Raw genomic sequence first — 18,636 nt, 5'->3', positions numbered from 1 at the left:
TCTGGTGGCTCAGCTGTTAAAGAATCTGCCTGCAATGCGGAAGACCTGGGTTCAATCCCTGGGTTGGGACGATCCCCCAGAGAAGGGAATAGCTACCCACTCCAGTATTCTGGCCTGGAGAATTCCATGGACTTATATAGCCCATGGGGTTGCAAAGAGTTGAACATAACTAAGCAACTTTCACTTCACTTTCACTTTATCCAATGAGAGTTGAGCTTTCCATGACCCAATCTCTGCCACAAGAGCTCAACCCAGAAGCTCCCCAGAAGCCCGAGATCCAGGCTTAGCTTTGCTCTCCAGTGTTTCCAATATCCAAGGTTCTGCTGCTGAGTCACAGTTCTTCCAACCAGGTCTTGGCTGGCTATTGCTGTATCTTCCTAAAAATCCCTGCCTGCCTGCTATACCGGCTGCTAAGTTACCTCACCATGAAAACCTACCCTGGCTCCAGTTATGATATTGACAAAATTGTCCTAGACTGATGCCACTTATGCATTTTGGGGGATAATGGTACCCACATATTCTTCCAATTTCATTGAATCCATGAATTATTCTCTGGGCGTGCTTAGCATTTAAAGTCTATACTAACTTCTCTATGTCTTGGTTTCCTTATCTGTAAAAGGGAAATAATGTTAGTATACACCACAGAGGATATGATGAAGATTTAATTATTTATAATACATTAAATATATATCATTTATAAGTTTTATAAGTTTATAAAACTTAAGACACTTACAACAGAGCCTGAAGATAATACATACTTTATAAGTATTAGTATTATGATTACTGTTATTATTGACTTCCTCCAGTAAACTGTAGGATCTCTGAAGATAAAGACTGTCTCTTTCATTCTGAAAACCCTTCAGATCTAAAGGGTAATTTGCGTATCTCAGGCAATAAGTGGTTGTCAAGTAAATGTGACTAAGTACTTTTAAAAGTATCTAGAAATACTATATCTATCATATAGCTGTTGAAAGTATGACCACAGAATTCCAATTGCCTAAACTTCCCTGGTGACCTAGTGGTTAAGGATTCGTCTGCCAATTCAGTGGACACAGGTTTAATCCCTGGCCTCAGAAGATTCTACATGCTGCAGGACAACTAAGTCCATGCACCACAACTACTGAAGCCCGTGAGTCTAGAGCCTGTGCTCTGCAACAAAAGAAACCACCGCAATGAGAAGCCCATGTACCACAGCTAGAGAGCGGCCCCTACTCACCACTGCTAGAGGAAAGTCAGCGCACAGCAACAAAGACCCAGCACAGCCAAATAATTTTTAAAAAACACACCCAACTGCCTACTTGAGGACATGAACTCACCAAAATAGCCAAGAATGCAAGACAGTCTTAAGCCCACACTGCTAGTTCCATACACCATCTTTACACCATACTCTTCTTGTGATAAGAGAACAAATACATTTACTTTGACCTTACATTTTATGTAAATATACTTCTCCTTAGGCAAGGACAGGGCATAGGGTGGCTTAGACATTGTCCATTCATTCATATATTTATCGTGCAGTCCTGTGTCAGACTTTAAATTAGGTATAAGGAGACTACAGTAAACCAAACAGACTAAAAGCATTGCCTCATTAAACTAACATTTTGGGGGGGAGGGGGAGAGAGAGTTTACACAAACAAAACATTACTTTTTATCGAACTGTGATAAGTGTGAAGTGTAATAGGGGCTTCCCAGGTGGTACAGTGCAAAGAATCTGCCTGCCAATGCAGGAGACGCCAGAGACACAGATTCCATCCCTGGATTGGGAAGATCCTCTGGAGTAGAAAATGGAAACCCACTCCAGTGTTCCTGCCTGGAAGAGTCCATGAAGAGGAGCCCGGCCAGCTACAGTCCATTGGGTCAAAAAAGAGTCGGACACAACTAAGCAACTGAGCACTGCACTGTGAAGCACAACATTGAGGGATTGTTCCTTTAAATCACCTGGGATGAAAATATCAGCTTATTTCCCATTTACTCACATCCCTTTCTAGAAGCCACTGGACTAATTTTCGCCAACACTCAGTCGGTGAAGGGAAATGATTTGATGCTGAGATGGGTGCAATGCTGCTATTTTGCTGCCAATCCCTATGCTGAAAGTATATGCTTTACAACCTACCTAGAAAAAAATCCTAACTGCCAGTTATGAACAGAAATGTAAGTGGCCCTAGCAAGGTCTAGCAGGTCTAAGCAAGGCAGTTCTCCTGCATGGGAAAGGCTTCACTTCTATCCAGCCCCAGGTGAAGTAACTGGCCCCAGTCCTGACCCAGGTTCCATCTCAAATACAACCACAAGATAAACACAGAATCTGTCTGGGTGGGGATAATTCATTTTTACAAAGAAAAGATATACTAGGTTAGATTATTATCTGCTCTAAGACTCCAGGAATGTTTTAAAGAAAAAGAAGATTTTTACAGTCATCAATTTCATTGTAAGGTTTTTGAGGTTTACGACCTTTTACCAATGCAACAATCACAGATGGGTATTGCTCTTTAAAGCAAATTGTGAGTCAGACCAATGAGTCTCTGACCATTCTGGTTCATTACACTGCCAAAATCAAGCCTTTGTCAAGTAATCTGTAATTCTCCAGCTCTATGAATAAGTCTGCCAAAGAAATATTTTGCTTAATGACGTTAATTGCTTTGATACTGGGTTTGGGTACAAGGCTTTGATACAAGATTTTTTCATATAGTAACTGAGTGTAAAAACCAAACCTAACAAGGAACACATGAAAAACCATAGAGATCAATCAATAATATTATTTTTCCCCGAATTACTGTATTAAACATACATAGGACCTGGCAAGCTATTGATCTACTCGTCATAACTCTCTGCATTTCTTCCAAATAACCATATTCTTCAGTATAATTCTAATTTTGAATCATGATGTTTGATAATCAACTTGCCTTGCCAAATGACCTGTTAAAAATATCTATACCTCTGCTCTAGGAAAGCCTCTGTTAGGAATGCTATATTGAATAGTTCAGATTTAAATCATTGCCCTGATTTAAACCCTCTGGAAATAATATGAGAGTAAATAATATTGAGTGCTACTCACACTCCATACATCAAAGACTGTCAAAGGTATTTAGTATGGAAGGCCTTTCCAATACTAAACCCCAGAAGATTTACAAGAGGTCAAGGTGATTAGACCTCCTTAATTAAAATGCAAATTCATCTACTGATTTATCGTATCAAACAGGCCCATGAATAACTACTGATTTTTTTAACATGTTCATTTTCAATTTCAATGACAGATATTAATAAAATATGAATCAAGAAAATAAATAAATGAAATATGAAGCAGACTCCCCCACCACACCGGCAGTTCCAGTGTCCTGGTCCCAAGTTAAGCACAACAGGGACCTTTTGCGTCACACTTTTCTCCCCTTCTGGCTGCAGTTTCAGAAACAGAACACGTCATGACAAACAAAATTTGCACCAAACTGCCAACTCTGAGGCAAAGCATTACTTATTTTGGCATATGTCCATACCATGCATGTATGCCCAGGTCAGCTCTGCAGACCCATGAAAACCCAGAGTAAAGACAAGAGAGTTGTTCAGCAGGGTATGTCGCAGAGGGGACCTGGGAGTGCAGTTGTCCCTCCGAAGACTGTGAGCCAGTCACTGGCGCCTCCTCATGTCCCCAGGTCTGGAGTCTCTCTTGTTCCGCAGCACAAAGGGGCTTGCTTCTCATTACCGTCTCTTGCTGAAGGCTTTGCTGCTGTGTCCAGTGTGCTAAGACAGTGGCCACTAGCTTTCAACTTTTCAGGTGCTTTCCAGCTCTCCATTTTTCTCTTGATATCTCTTTTTTCCTGTCATCTCCTCTCCTCTTCTGTTCTTGTACATTTATGTCTTCTTCATTGCTTTACTGTCACATGGAAGGGTTTTATAAAGGAGCAGGTGTGAACCTAAGTATTTAATCTGCTGTATTTTGCCAGAAGCTTCCATTGCTGCTGCTTAGTCACTTTAGTCTGATTCTGTGCAACCCTCTGGACTGTAACCTACCGGGCTCCTCTGTCCATGGAATTCTCCAGGCAAGAATACTGGATCGGGTTGCCATTCCCTTCTCCAAGGGACCTTCCCAACCCAGGGATTGAGCCTGGGTCTCCTGCATTGCAGGCAGATTCTTTACCACTGAGCCACCAGCAAAGTCCAACTATCTAGCATTCCAATTTAAATCTACTTGGCTCAAAATGGTTAACTTTTAAGGTGAAACAGACTAAGAAAAAGTAAAGTGAATACGATTCCTTTTCTTCCTTCCTGACCTTCTGTTTTCATGAATCAGGCTATATGCAAATAATAATCAGCGGCACTGCTGCTATGAATAAATTATATTAGGGTGGGACTTACAGATAAATCCCAAAGTCAAAATTTGAATATCTGGATAGTTACTAGTATCTTATTAAGATATTTAAAATAGAAATTAATGCTCAGACAACAAAAATCATTGAGTCATGGTGTCAGGGCATAACTCATACAACCCTAAATACAATGTGGTCAGTACGGTGACCAGTATGTGCAATAAAAAGACTGAGGTTGATGGAGTAAAGATTACATGATAAGAGAACATCTCTTTCTTTCACTTGATCTTTTCCATTGCTGAACTTTTCTATTCAGTTTTTCAGTTCAAGTATTTTCATTGAAGCTTCATCGCTTCAATTTCTACTTGGTATTTTTCTATATATATTTTCTATCTTTGTTGCATTTCTTTGTTCATGTACTGCTTTCCTGACCTCGCTGAGAAACTTCATTACCATTATTTTGAACCCTCTATTCCATAAATCATGTTGCTCTGTCTCATTATGCTAGGTTTCTGGAGATTTAGCTCCTTGTTTTATTTGGAACTCATTCCCATTTCTCCATTTTCCTTGACCCTCTGTGTTGGTTTCTGTGCACTAGATAAAACAGCCATCTCGGAGCCCGGCTCCCGCGGTCGAAGACAGAAAAATGGCTCAGGAGACTAACCAGACCCCAGGGCCCATGCTGTGTAGTACAGGATGTGGCTTTTATGGGAATCCTAGGACAAATGGAATGTGTTCTGTTTGCTACAAAGAACATCTTCAGAGGCAGCAGAATAGTGGCAGAATGAGCCCAATGGGGACAGCTAGTGGTTCCAACAGTCCTACCTCAGATTCTGCATCTGTACAAAGAGCAGACGCTAGTTTAAACAACTGTGAAGGTGCTGCTGGCAGCACATCTGAAAAATCAAGAAATGTGCCTGTGGCTGCCTTGCCTGTAACTCAGCAAATGACAGAAATGAGCATTTCAAGAGAGGACAAAGTAACTCCCCCGAAAACAGAGGTGTCAGAGCCAGTTGTCACTCAGCCCAGTCCTTCAGTTTCTCAGCCCAGTACTTCTCAAAGTGAAGAAAAAGCTCCTGAGTTGCCCAAACCAAAGAAGAACAGGTGTTTCATGTGCAGAAAGAAAGTTGGCCTTACAGGGTTTGACTGCCGATGTGGAAATTTATTTTGTGGACTTCACCGTTACTCTGACAAGCACAACTGTCCATATGATTACAAAGCAGAAGCTGCAGCAAAAATCAGAAAAGAGAATCCAGTTGTTGTGGCTGAAAAAATTCAGAGAATATAAATTACTACTTGTGAAGAGACTGATAATTTGTTTTTATTTTAATATACCGTAGGAAAACATTAAAGAGCAGATGCATGGCCATTTAAAAAAAAAAAAAAAAAAAAACAAAACAGCCATCTCTTCTAGTCTTGACTGATTGTGTAGTCTTGTGCAGGAGATAAACCTCGTCAACCCACACAGCCTGAGCCTCTATTCACCTCTCAAACCTTTGTGATCATCCAAGTGGCTTGCAGTCGTTGAGGGTGTGCCAAGACTCACCACTATCCCAACATGGGGATTATAGCCAGCACCTAGATGCAGGCTGAGCAGAAGCCCAACCCTCAGGCAGCAGCTAGGACAAGACACAGTCGAACCCCTTTCAGGAAGAAACCCAGAGATGGGTGTTTTCGGCCTCTGCACTGAGCCCAGATGTAGAGCCACAGTGCTATCTGCCCATTTAGCAACTGCTTGTTTGCTAATAGTCCTGTAGGACTCAGGAACGCAAGTCCCAGTGCTGTTCAGAGTTATGTGATTTGGGGGTCTGTCCTTCTGGTAGACTTAAAAGTTGCGGTGCTAGACGTGTGGTCCAAATGCTTTGGGAGTTGGGGATTCCCTCTCAATTTCACGTGCAGAGCTAATAGTGGGGTTTATGGTGAGAGCATGTATCAGTCTTTACCACCCGATTTGATGTGGCTATTTTCTCAGTTTCTTGATATGTAGGAATCACACAACTAGTTTCTGAATTCCTCTTAGAGGGACTTATCCATGTGTATCTATATATTTGGTGTATGCAGGGGAGAAAGGAACTCCAGAAGCTTTCTCTGTCACCATCTTACTCTGGAATCTGATTTTTGTGAAAAGTTATTCTATATTCCTCAATGGAATCAATAGAATCAATATTGCTTCTATTATTAGTAATTATATTTAACAACTTAATTAACTTTTTTGAATATTTACTTTGTATCAGCCATTATGCAAGGTGTTTGATGTACATTAACTCACTTAATCCTTATGAGATACATATTATTAACCATCTGTTGCACAGGTGAGAAAACTGGAATTAAGAAAGGTTAATAAATAATTTGCCAAAGTTGGACAGATGATAAGTGGTAGAACTACAGTCTGAATCCTGTCAGCCTAAAAAGTTCCCTTCATTATTATACTACCTTACTATGCTATGAAATTCCATAACATGGAAAATGAAAAGACAGTCTACATTGATAATACTTAAGTTTTCTTTAAATACTTTCTCGTTAAAATATCCTTGGCCCCTCTAAATACCTCAGCCTCTTACAAAGACTTCAGATTATTTTGAATAGACTCTATTTAACAATCTTAGGAGAATGTTCTGGAAACACCAATGGAATTGAGCTTTTCAAATAAAAACTCTCATTGCCCCAAGCAAGAATGCTTTCTGAAATTAGAGCCAGATTTTGCTTATAATTTAATAGCCATTTTTCTCCATCATTTGCATAGTGATACAGATTTTATAGAGCTTTAATTCTGAATTTATATTCCAAAAGTGTCAATCTGGAGGCTGTAATCCTACTAACTTTTCTGTATGACTATTTCTCTGAATGCATATAAATGTTTATTTTCTTTAAGCAGCATATTTCAGAGGTAAAATGCATTCCAAAGGCTTTAATGTAAGCACAGGCTGTCGTAAAACTTCCCTGGCATATCTTTCTCTTACAGTTAACCAAATTACATTTGGGTATTTGAAGCAAATGAGGATATAACAAAGTGATTTGGGTGGACAATATGTATGAACTGCATCCTGTTTATGGAGCATTTTTACAATTGTATAGGCTGACAGCTATGCTTAGAGAAATAGTTGAAGAAGCAAATAAAATTATTCATTCAGTGGTTTATAAGCAAAAGGGGGAAAGGGATGTTAATCTTCAAGATTAAAGTGTGGAGCCAAAAATGAGTTTTATTTTGAAAAACTCATTACAAATGTCCTTGAAAGGATATAGTAAAAGACAATGTAATTGGGACAGTGGATCCACTATTCCAGAATTGAAAGCCTCTGTCCTTTTTTTTTTTTTTTCCTTATCTCTATATAAAGACATTTCTGTCAGCTTGGGTGCATTTTCATCAAATCTGGAGTATACATCTGGGAAGCTATTGTCTAAACATAGACCCAAATGACATATGCTTTACTGACTTGGGGCTCTGAACAGCTGATGCTCAAACACAGTAGGGAGATCCAAGCAATGTGCATCAATGAGATCCTCTAAACAGAGAAAATCTAGAGGGATTTTAAACCTGAGCCCCCAAATCAATAATTCCAGTGGCAGATGCCCTGAAATGTCCTTCTGGCTTGCACTGAGCTGCTTCTCACTTGAACCACACAGCAGGATTCATGCACAGTGACTGCATTTTAGCATCATTTGGAAACTTTAAAGCCAGAGGTGCCTAGGCCCTAGCCAGACTAGTTAAACTGGAATCTACTGGTGGATGGGAAGAGATGGATGAGGGGGGCCCAAGGTGATTCTGAAGAGCGGCTAGAGTTGAGAACCACTGGTTCAGGGTGAGTGGCAGTCAAAATTTAATGATGGTTAATGATTATCTACTGAGTAACATGGAAGAGGCCAGCTAGTACTCTATAAAAGCATTTTCAGTTAAAAAAATTTTTATTGAAATATAGTTGATGGCAATACTATATGTTTTAGGTATACAACATAGTGACTCACAGTTTTTAGGGTCATACTACATTTATAGTTATTAAATCCCTGTGTTATACAATATATCCTTGTAGCTTATTTTATACACATCAATTTGTACCTCTTAATCCCCCACCCCATCTTGCCACTCTCCCCACTGCTAATCACTAGTTTGTTCTCTGTGTGTGAGCCTGTTTTTGGGTGAATTCACTAATTTGTTGAAAAATTTTAGATTCCACATATAAGTGATTTCATACAGTATATGTCATTCTGTCTGACTTATTTCAGTGGTACCACTGTAGTATAGTCTGAAATCAGGGAGTGGGAGTCTTCCAGCTCTGTTCTTCTTTCTTGAGAGTGTTTTGGCTCTTTAGGATATTCTGTGTTTCCATACAAATTTTAAAATTATTTGTTCTAGTTTTATTAAAAATGCCCTTGGTATTTTGATAGGAATTGCATTCCATCTGTCAATTGCCTTGAGTAGTATGGTCATTTCAACAATGTTAATTCTTCCAATCCATGAACACGGTATATCTTTCTACCTGTTTGTGTCATCTTCAATTTAGTATTCTGTAAATTTTAAATGGCACACCGCCCATGAATAACTGAAATTATTCTATGTCAACTTTATTTATCTGTGCCTCACTGTATACTTGCAAGAAGCTTAAACACTGAAAAGTTAGAAACTTGCATGAGATTAGAAGTGGGATTTAGTCACAGCAAAGTCAGGGTGAGGTCCACCCAAGTCCAGGGCTTATACCAAAGTACTCTCCAGGAGTAAGTCTAATAGTCTCAACTTTCTAAGGTGAATTTTTAGAGTCCCATTATTAATATTATGTAGCTCTGGTTTCAAGTCAATAGAAACCTGAATTTTAAAATCCAAGTGTGAGGGTTCTATCTTCTTGGCTAGTAGTATTTTATTTCAGGGGTTTTGATAGAGGAGGCTAATACAGGGTCTCCCCCAAGTAATAAAGGCCTCCATTTAATTTGCCACAAAGAAGAATAGAAGGTTCCTCTGAAATTTCCCATTCCTCTTGTGCCATCAGCTTTGGAATCCAACCTAAGCAACCAAAAACAACTCACTTGTAGCCTGCAGGCATATGACTGGCACTGACAGATCCCTGCCTCGCAGCATTTCCTACAGCTTTGATCAACAAATCAATGATAGCCACAGGCACCTGGTTCATGTAAAAAGCCTTTTCATTTCCTCCACTGATCCAGCAGCTGCTCCTTCTTTCTGGGGACCCCACTTTCATATATAGGCAGAGTTCAGAAGGAGAACATTGCAGCAGTGTCTATTGGGATGCTTTCCTCATTCAAGGAAATGGGCAATGCTCCATGCTCTATTCTGCTGCTGAAACTAAATGGAAAGAACAAGCATTGCACTTTCCCCAGGGGGAAAGGTTGGTGCTTATGGAGACAATATGTTTCTGCTATTAAAATAATTTTAGGATCCAGAAGAGTGAAGTTTAAACACAGGACCACCAACAAAGAATGAGACTAGTCAGACTTTGTTACAGGGCTTCCCTGGTGGCTCAGGTGGTAAAGAATCCACCTCTTTATGTGGATTCTTATTTTCCAAATGTGGGAGACCCGAGTTTGATCCCTGGCTTGGGAAGATCCCCTCAGAAGGGAATGGCAACGCACTCCAGTATTCTGGCCTGGAGAATTCCAAGGACTAAACAGTCCATGGGGTGGCAAAGAGTCAGACACACACGACTGAGCGACTTTCACTCAAAGAGACAGCTTTTCACTCCAAAAAATAAAAGAGGAACCTTTTGCCTTCTAACAGAAATTATCATATTAGAAGAAACAGTTTGAGGATGACACAAACGAATAGCACCCGAAGAATGGATTTTACTTTTTCAAGGCCCTTGAACATGTGCTGTACCATTTTATGTTTGTTCATGATATGGGAAGAAAGAAGAGAGTTGTCTGAAGAAGGCTAAGTGCTACCTCTCAGGTCTCTACCAGGAATCCCCATATACTTATATCCTCTGGTAGCCACAGCGCTAAGATAGCATCAAACGTAGAACTCGCCGATTCAAAAACTGCTTTTCAGAGCATGAAAAGGGATGTTATATTTGATGTACAACTCTGCCATAAGCATTATATGAATTTCAAAAATGATTTAATTTTTTAAAATACACTTACTATAATAAAATATTTTGGGTATAGAGCTCTAAGCTACATAGCCTTAGTTCACTAACAATGTTTTTATTGATAGGTATAATTCAGATAACAACATAATAATTAATGTCATCTCTATCATTTATTCCAGTGGCACCTTTCTCTGTGTAACATGTGCTGTGTAAAGAGTCTTAAGTTCACAGCACAATCTCTTTGAAGTAGAAGATTTGTGATATAATAATCTCCAGCAAATTCAATTAGCACAACCAAGAAAAAGTTCACACTAGCTTATGAGTTAATGCCAGCTGGGTATATGGTAAAAGTGACTCACACTCAAAAGTGATCTAATTTGCGGTACAAATGAGGAAGAGCATTTTCTTCTTATGCCACCATTCTCTTAAGGGCCATGTGTGACCAGATTTTTTTCTAAGAAAAAGTCATTTTTGTTTTTCTCAGATGACTGATAGGCAGGCTTGACTTCCATTCTCTGTAGGATCATTGTGGGTCAGAAGATCATGAAGGCCTGATTCTACAAAAAAAAACAAGGTCCTACAAACATTTGATTTCAGGGGGAAAAAAAAGAAGAAAGTGAGGGATAATGTCTAATTTCATTATCAAAATGCAATGATAACACTGAATTTTTAAACTAAAAATCTTATTTCTTGAACACACATGTAAGAGTTAAAAGGTCAAGTTAATGGATTTGTCTTATGACAAAGGCAACAAAAACTCAAGTGCTTTCTTTAATAAGAGCCAGTGAATAAAGTTATCATTGATACATGGGTCTATAAATTCGAAAATGTTGAGACGTTGAAATAATGAAGAGAAAACATCCTTGGTAGATGGAAAGAAACAAAAAGTTGCACATATTGTCACAAACTCCTTCATTTAGTTGAAATCAATACTTAAAACAAAATTTTTGGTTGGCAACCCTGGGCCCTGGGCATTCTCTAATTCCTTAACAAACCAAGTCATTACTCTAAATCTGTCCCAGAACCCAAGTCCACGCTTCACTCCATGACAGAACTTCCCTCTTACTGATTTCAGGGCACCAGTTCACTCTCCTCTGGCTCTTGCTTTTCACACTGAAGTTCATAAACTGACTCTCAGGACAAATAAAAATACAGTAATGCCAAGGCCAGAGAAATTCCACTGATAGGAGAGCACATTCATTGATTCATTTAGTTATTCACAACCACCTACACTGTGGCAGGCCCAGTGCTAGGCCTTGGACACAAATATAATGATAAATATGACTTAGTCTCTTGTCCCAAGATGTTTAAAATATGGTCAGTGACAAATAAAATGAATTAAAGTTAAGTCACAAGTGCTAAGAGCAGTGTAGACAAAATGCTATGGTTGTCCCAAGGACAGGGACTGGGATCCTTGGTACTAAAGCCTAATTGACTCTGGTATCTCCTATTTATCAGGGCAGAACACCTCCATGGGACAACTAATAGGGAAGAGGGACAATTTTACCTGTATCAGCACCTCTGCAATACCCACAACATTTGCATAGGTTGGGGAGTGGTAGGGCCAACAAGGCCTATTTCCACTTCTCACACTTTGATAGAGGGATAAGGATTCACCCACTTCCTCTCAGGGGACATAGGAGAGAATACCTCCCATTTGATATTGGCAACAACCTCTGTTCAGGTTTCAATTACTTCCAATAACCTACTTCTGCAGAACTAATGCTTTCCAATTGTGGTGCTGGAGAAGACTCTTGAGAGTTCCTTAGACTTCAAGGAGATCAAACCAGTCAACCCTAAAGAAAATCAACCCTGAATCTTCATTGGAAGGACAGATGCTGAAGCTCCAATACGTTGGCCACCTGATGCAAAGAACCAACTCATTGGAAAAGACCCTGATGCTTGGAAAGATTGAAAAAAATTGGAGAAGGGGTGATGGAGGATGAGATGGCTAGATAGTGTCACTGACTTAACGGCCGGACCTGAATTTGAACAAACTGCAGGAAATAGTGGAGGACAGAGAAGCCTAGCGTGCTTCAGTCTATGGGGTTGCAAAGGGTCAGACATGACTCAGCAACTAAACACAACTTCCACAGTGACCATGTTCTACAGACCAGAAACTGAGATGTGTGGTATGAAAAGGATCTACTTTTTTCAAATAAAAACTTATGTACATTTGCATAAACAGCTTTAAAGGCCTAAAGACTAAATCACATATAGCTATATACTTGCAAATAACTTTTATTAATTAGAAATGGCTCATAAAGTTTATTGCATGTGTTAGGAAAAGTCAATACCTTCAAATTACATTAATGCTAATGCTTCAAACAACTAATTAGAAGGATTGTTTCTCCTAATTCTGACAAAAGTTTAAGATTTCTTTCCTAGAAATTTTAAATAAAAAGCAATCAGAAAGGAAACTCAACAATATGCTCTAACAAATCACATATTCATGGCACTCTAATTTCACTCCATCCAAGACAGAACCACTTTACACAGAACTAGCTTTACAAGTAATGTTGAAGGGACTTTTCTAACTCCAAAAGTAAAGACTGTAGCTAGAAACACGAAAAGTATGAAAGGAAAAGGTCCACTGGTAAAGGCAAATATATACAGGTTAAAAGACAAAAATAATAAAAATCATCTATAGCTACAAAAAGTAGTTAAGGGATACACAAGAAAAAAAGATGTAAAATATGATGTCAAAATCAGTAAACACTGGGAAGGGGAGAGGATTAAAAATGCAGGGTTTTAAAATCCATTTGAACTTAACAGATCAGCAACTTAAAATAATCACCTCTATAGCGTGAAGAGCTATGCAGTTATACAAGCTCCTCTGCAGTATAGAGAGGCTATTTTCTTGCTCAAGTAACTTCCTCCAAAGTAGCTTCTCCTCTTCTTCACTGATGATATTGTAATCTTCTGAGTTATCAGCATACTCACATCACTGCCATTTTGGGGAAAGCCAAACTCAAGGTCAACTGAGGTAGGATATAGGAGAAGTCCTGGGGTATTCATCATGGTGATCTAATAGGGAGCTAGATTTGGAGTTTCTTACCACTTAACCCTTCACCACTGTCTCTCCTGTGCTAAGCAACAGACAGCAGGCACACTGATCACTGGTTAAAGCAGTGGATGTGGAGCTAGGATCATAGATGCAGGAATTACTGAAAGCTAGGAAAGACAACAATTAGCTGATACCCAGAAGACAAGTTAAAAGCAAACATCTCCTAGAGAATGTCCCCTCCACATTAACTGTAGCTACAGTATGATAGGGAAAATGGGGATTTTTAAGTACAAAGACAAAGATAAATAAGAACCACCAAATGTTTTAGGAAACCCATGCCAAACTCAATAGAACTAACACCTCAGGAAATGCATCAAAGGGAAGATAAATTTAGAATAAATATATTTATTATTTTCAAGAGATGGAATTTGATATTATATCCATAAATAGATTAACTAAAGATCATTTAAATTAAAATTTTAAACACTGGAAGAAAACTGAATGAGGGACTAAAAAGTAAATAGTATTCAACTGAATAGAAACTTTGGGAACTGAAAGGAACTCTCCCAGAAGGCAAAGCAAAGCAAAACAATACAGAGTTCCTAAATAATAAAGAAATGTTAAAAGACATGAAGGATAAAGCAAGATATTTCAATATATGTATAACAGGTACTCAGAAGGAGAAAAAAAACAGAGGAAGACATGAAAGAATTTTAAAGGAAAAAAAATTCCAGCGCTAAATACACAAGTCTCAACTTGAAAGGGCTCAGAAGTGCCAAGCAGGATGAATGAAACCACACATAGTATACTGCGGTGAAATTTTAGAACGTTAAAGTTATCAAAGAAGAGAATAATACACAATTCAAAAGAGAAGAAACAAATTGCCTGCAAAGGTAGAGACTGACATCAAATTTCTTACTGTCAAGAAAGAAAGAACCACTCTCTTTGAATACAAACAGGACATTAGTTTGAACTGGTATCCTACCAAAATAAAATTCAAAGAGAAAGGCAAAAAAGATATTTTTCAGACATTCTAGAATTCACAGAATCTATCTCCACGGACCATCTCTTAAAGAATTAATTAAAGATTAGCAAAAGGAATGAATCTAAGAGAGAGGAAGATGTGGACCCCAACAAGCAGAGCAGAAGAGGAAATACCTTGCACGAGCGGCACCAGCTCTTTCAGGAACGGGAGGGCAGAGCCCTCAGGTCTGACTGTGTTCCTGTAGGTGGGAGGCCCAACTTGTCAAAGCAGTATCTCTACTCTGGGGAAAGTGCTCATCCAAGAACGCACCAGGCAGACTGTGGGCACGGTACAGCTGCTCCCACGGACAGGTATGTCTGTCTGGGAGACTGGACACTGCCTTCTAGTAAGAGAGCTTAGAAATAAGTCTGCAAACCACCGTCCTTCTCCCAGGTTTGCATCTGTGCTCCCACGTCCTTCAGATTTTCATCTGTCAAGTAGTGAAAAGTATGCTGACCCTTTTTCAAAGAACTCATCATTAGCCTCTCCAAATGGTGTGCTTTTTGAAACAGCATACTCTCTAATGAAATGGCTGCTTAAGATGAATACAGTGGTCCCCCCTCCCCTTAGTCACGGTTTCACCCTCCACAGTTTCAGTTTCCTGAAGCAAATGTGATCTGAAAATATTAAATGGAAAATTCAAGAAATAAACAATTCATAAGTTCTAAATTATGTGCCATCCTGAGCAGTGTGATGAAATCTCACTACCTCTTGCTTCATCCAGCCCATGAATCATCACTTTGTGATGATTATACCACACAAAATTGACTAGTAGCCATCTGGGTTATCTGATCAACAATCATGGTATCAAAGTGCTTGTGTTCAAGTAACCTTTATTTTCTTTAATAACGGTCTCACTCCTTGCTCCCAGAATTGAATCAAATGCGAGCCAAGATGGCGGAGGAGTAGGACGGGGAGACCACTTTCTCTCCTACAAATTCATCAAAAGAATAACTGAACGCAGAGCAAACTTTGCAAAACAACTTCTGATCCCTAGCTGAGGTCATCAGGCGCCCAGAAAAGCAGACCATTGTCTTCGAAAGGAGGTAGGACAAAATATAAAAGATAAAAAGTGAGACAAAAGAGCTAAGGACGGAGATCCGTCCCGGGAGCTCTTAGGCGGCATTGCTTGGGGTAGGGTCCCGGCCGAGTGCCCTGAGGACAATCGGAGGGAACTTCTGTGAGTTGCCAACTTGAACTGTGGGAGACCAAAAGAGAGAGAGTAAATTAACCGGCCCGAACACACTGCCGGCCGTTCGCAGAACAAAGAGACCGAGAGGGTCCAGAGAGGAGCTCGCAGGCTGCGGACCGGCCCAGCCCCGCCGGAGGCAGGAGGCAGGGGGGAGGGGAAGGTCGCGGCGAGACACAGGGCGCAGGCACCCGACCGGCGCCGGCGGGGACTGGGGCTGGGGACGCGGAGGGCGGAAGGCGCGCGCGCCCGACTGGCGCCAGCGGAAACTGAAACTGGGTCCGCGGAAGGGAGGGGGCGCGCCACACTTGGGTAGAGTGCGCCCACCAAGCCCCTGGCTGCCTGGACCGCTCTGACGGGGAAGGCACAGAGAGCAGGCGCAGCTTTTCCTTCCGCGCTTTTGTGGAACACCCGAGGGCTGGAACCTCGCGCAGCGCGGGGCGCGCTCCATATAGGACAGCCGGGAGCCTGAGCAGCACAGACGGAGAAAGCAGCGTCAGCCCCAGCCCATCCCCGCGGCGCAAGCCTGTCCCCACAGCGCCAGCCTCTCCCTGCAGCGCAAGCCCCTCCCTGCCCCGCAGAGCGACAGAACTAGCTACCTGAGTAAGAGTCCACCTCCGCCCGCCTGTGTCAGGGCGGAAATGAGGCTCTGAAGAGACCGGCAAACAGAAGCCAAATAAACAAAGGGAACCGCTTCAGAAGGGACTGGTGCAACAGATTAAAATCCCTCTAGGAAACACTGACTACACCGGAGGGGCCTGTAGATATAGAGAAGCGTAAGCTGGAACGAGGAGCTATCTGAAACTGAGCCGAACCCACACTGACCGCAACAGCTCAAGAGAAACTCCTAGATATAATTTTACTTTTTTCTCTCTCTTTTTTTTTTTTTTAAATTTTTTTTCTTTTTTTCTTTTTTTTCATTTTTCTTTCTTCTCTTTTATTTTCCTTTAAAATCCCCTATTACTCCCCCATTACTCCTTAACTTTCATTTCCACAGACTTTTATGATTTTTTAATTAGGGGGAAAAATTTTTTTTTCTTTTTCTTTCTTTTTTTTTCTTTTTTTCTTTCCTTTTTCTCTTCTATTTTCTATTTTTCTTTTTCTCTTATTTCTTTTAAAGTCCTCTAGTACTCCTCTACTACTCCTTAATTTTCATTTTCAATACACTATAACCTTACAAAAAAAAAAAAAAAGAAGAGAAGCCCTATTTTTAAACCGAAGATTATTCTCTCCCAATCTTGACTCTCTGTTTTCTACCTCAGAACACCTCTATTTCCTCCTTTCCCCTTCTCTTCCCAATCCAATTCTGTGAATCCTTGTAGGTGACTGGGCTACGGAGAACACTCTGGGAACAGACAGCTGCGTAGATCTGTCTCTCTCCTCTTGAGTCCCCCTTTTTCTCCTCCTGTTCATCTCTATCTCCCTCCTCCCTCTCCTCTTCTTCATGTAACTCTGTGAACCTCTCTGGGTGTCCCTAACGGGGGAGAATCTTTTAGCCATTAACCTAGAAGTTTTCTTATCAGGGCTGTATAGTTGGAGAAGTCCTGAGACTACAGGAAGAATAAAACTGAAATCCAGAGGCAGGAGACTTAAGCCCAAAACCTGAGAACACCAGAAAACTCCTGACTACATGGAACTTTAAGTAATAAGTGACCGTCCAAAAGCCTCCATACCTACACTGAAACCAACCACCACCCAAGAGCCAATAAGTTTTAGAGCAAGACATACCACGCAAATTCTCCAGCAACGCAGGAACATAGCCCTGAACATCAACATACAGGCTGCCCAAGGACACACCTAACACATAGACCCATCTCAAAACTCATTACTGGGCACCCCATTGCTCTCCAAAGAGAAGAAATCAAGTTCCACGCACCAGAACACTGACGCAAGCTCCCCTAACCAGGAAATCTTGAGAAGCCAATCGTCTAACCCCACCCACTGGGTTAATCCTCCACAATAAAAAGGAACCACAGACCTCCAGAATACAGAAAGCCCACTCCAGATACAGCAATCTAAACAAGATGAAGAGGCAAAGAAATACCCAACAGGTAAAGGAACATGAAAAATGCCCACCAAGTCAAACAAAAGAGGAGGAGATAGGGAATCTACCTGAAAAAGAATTTAGAATAATGATAATAAAAATGATCCAAAATCTTGAAAACAAAATGGAGTTACAGATAAATAGCCTGGAAACAGAGATTGAAAAGATTCAAGAACTGTTTAATAAAGACCTAGAAGAAATAAAAAAAAGTCAATTAAAAATGAATAATGCAATGAATGAGATCAAAAACACTCTGGAGGGAACCAAGAGTAGAATAACGGAGGCAGAAGATAGGATAAGTGAGGTAGAAGATAAAATGGTGGAAATAAATGAAGCAGAGAGGAAAAAAGAAAAAAGGATCAAAAGAAATGAGGACAACCTCAGGGACCTCTGGGACACTGTGAAACGCCCCAACATTCGAATCATAGGAGTTCCAGAAGAAGAAGACAAAAAGAAAGGCCATGAGAAAATACTCGAGGAGATAATAGCTGAAAACTTCCCTAAAATGGGGAAGGAAATAGCCACCCAAATCCAAGAAACCCAGAGAGTCCCAAACAGGATAAACCCAAGGCGAAACACCCCAAGACACATATTAATCAAATTAACAAAGATCAAACACAAAGAACAAATATTAAAAGCTGCAAGGGAAACACAACAAATAACACACAAAGGGATTCCCATAAGGATAACAGCTGATCTATAAATAGAAACCCTCCAGGCCAGAAGGGAATGGCAGGACGTACTGAAAGTAATGAAAGAGAATAACCTACAACCTAGATTACTGTATCCAGCAAGGATCTCATTCAGATATGAAGGAGAATTCAAAAGCTTTACAGATAAGCAAAAGCTGAGAGAATTCAGCACCACCAAACCAGCTCTTCAACAAATGCTAAAGGATCTTCTCTAGACAGGAAATACAGAAAGGTTGTATAAACGTGAACCCAAAACAACAAAGTAAATGGCAACGGGACCACACCTATCAATAATTACCCTAAATGTAAATGGGTTGAATGCCCCAACCAAAAGACAAAGATTGGCT

General features: G+C 40.3%; 2 protein-coding genes across 11 annotated transcripts in view; one reads left to right on the top strand and one right to left on the bottom strand.

The window, feature by feature from the left end:
- Positions 1-18,636, bottom strand: part of PDE1C (phosphodiesterase 1C) — a 517,220-nt gene that overhangs the window by 156,139 nt on the left and 342,445 nt on the right. The window lies entirely within an intron of this gene.
- LOC122674046 (AN1-type zinc finger protein 5) lies at positions 4,909-5,670 on the top strand. The gene has a single exon (XM_043872070.1). It carries the CDS (start codon positions 4,945-4,947, stop codon positions 5,584-5,586), a length of 642 nt encoding a protein of 213 aa, XP_043728005.1. The 5' UTR covers positions 4,909-4,944; the 3' UTR covers positions 5,587-5,670.

This window comes from Cervus elaphus, chromosome 18 (genome assembly GCF_910594005.1).
Source record: "Cervus elaphus chromosome 18, mCerEla1.1, whole genome shotgun sequence".
Taxonomy (NCBI): domain Eukaryota; kingdom Metazoa; phylum Chordata; class Mammalia; order Artiodactyla; family Cervidae; genus Cervus; species Cervus elaphus.
This window is presented reverse-complemented; position numbering and strand designations above follow the sequence as displayed.

Bases quoted from the DNA above. Each gene is read 5' to 3' on its own strand.
- LOC122674046 (XM_043872070.1), top strand. From the start codon at position 4,945: ATGGCTCAGGAGACTAACCAGACCCCAGGGCCCATGCTGTGTAGTACA.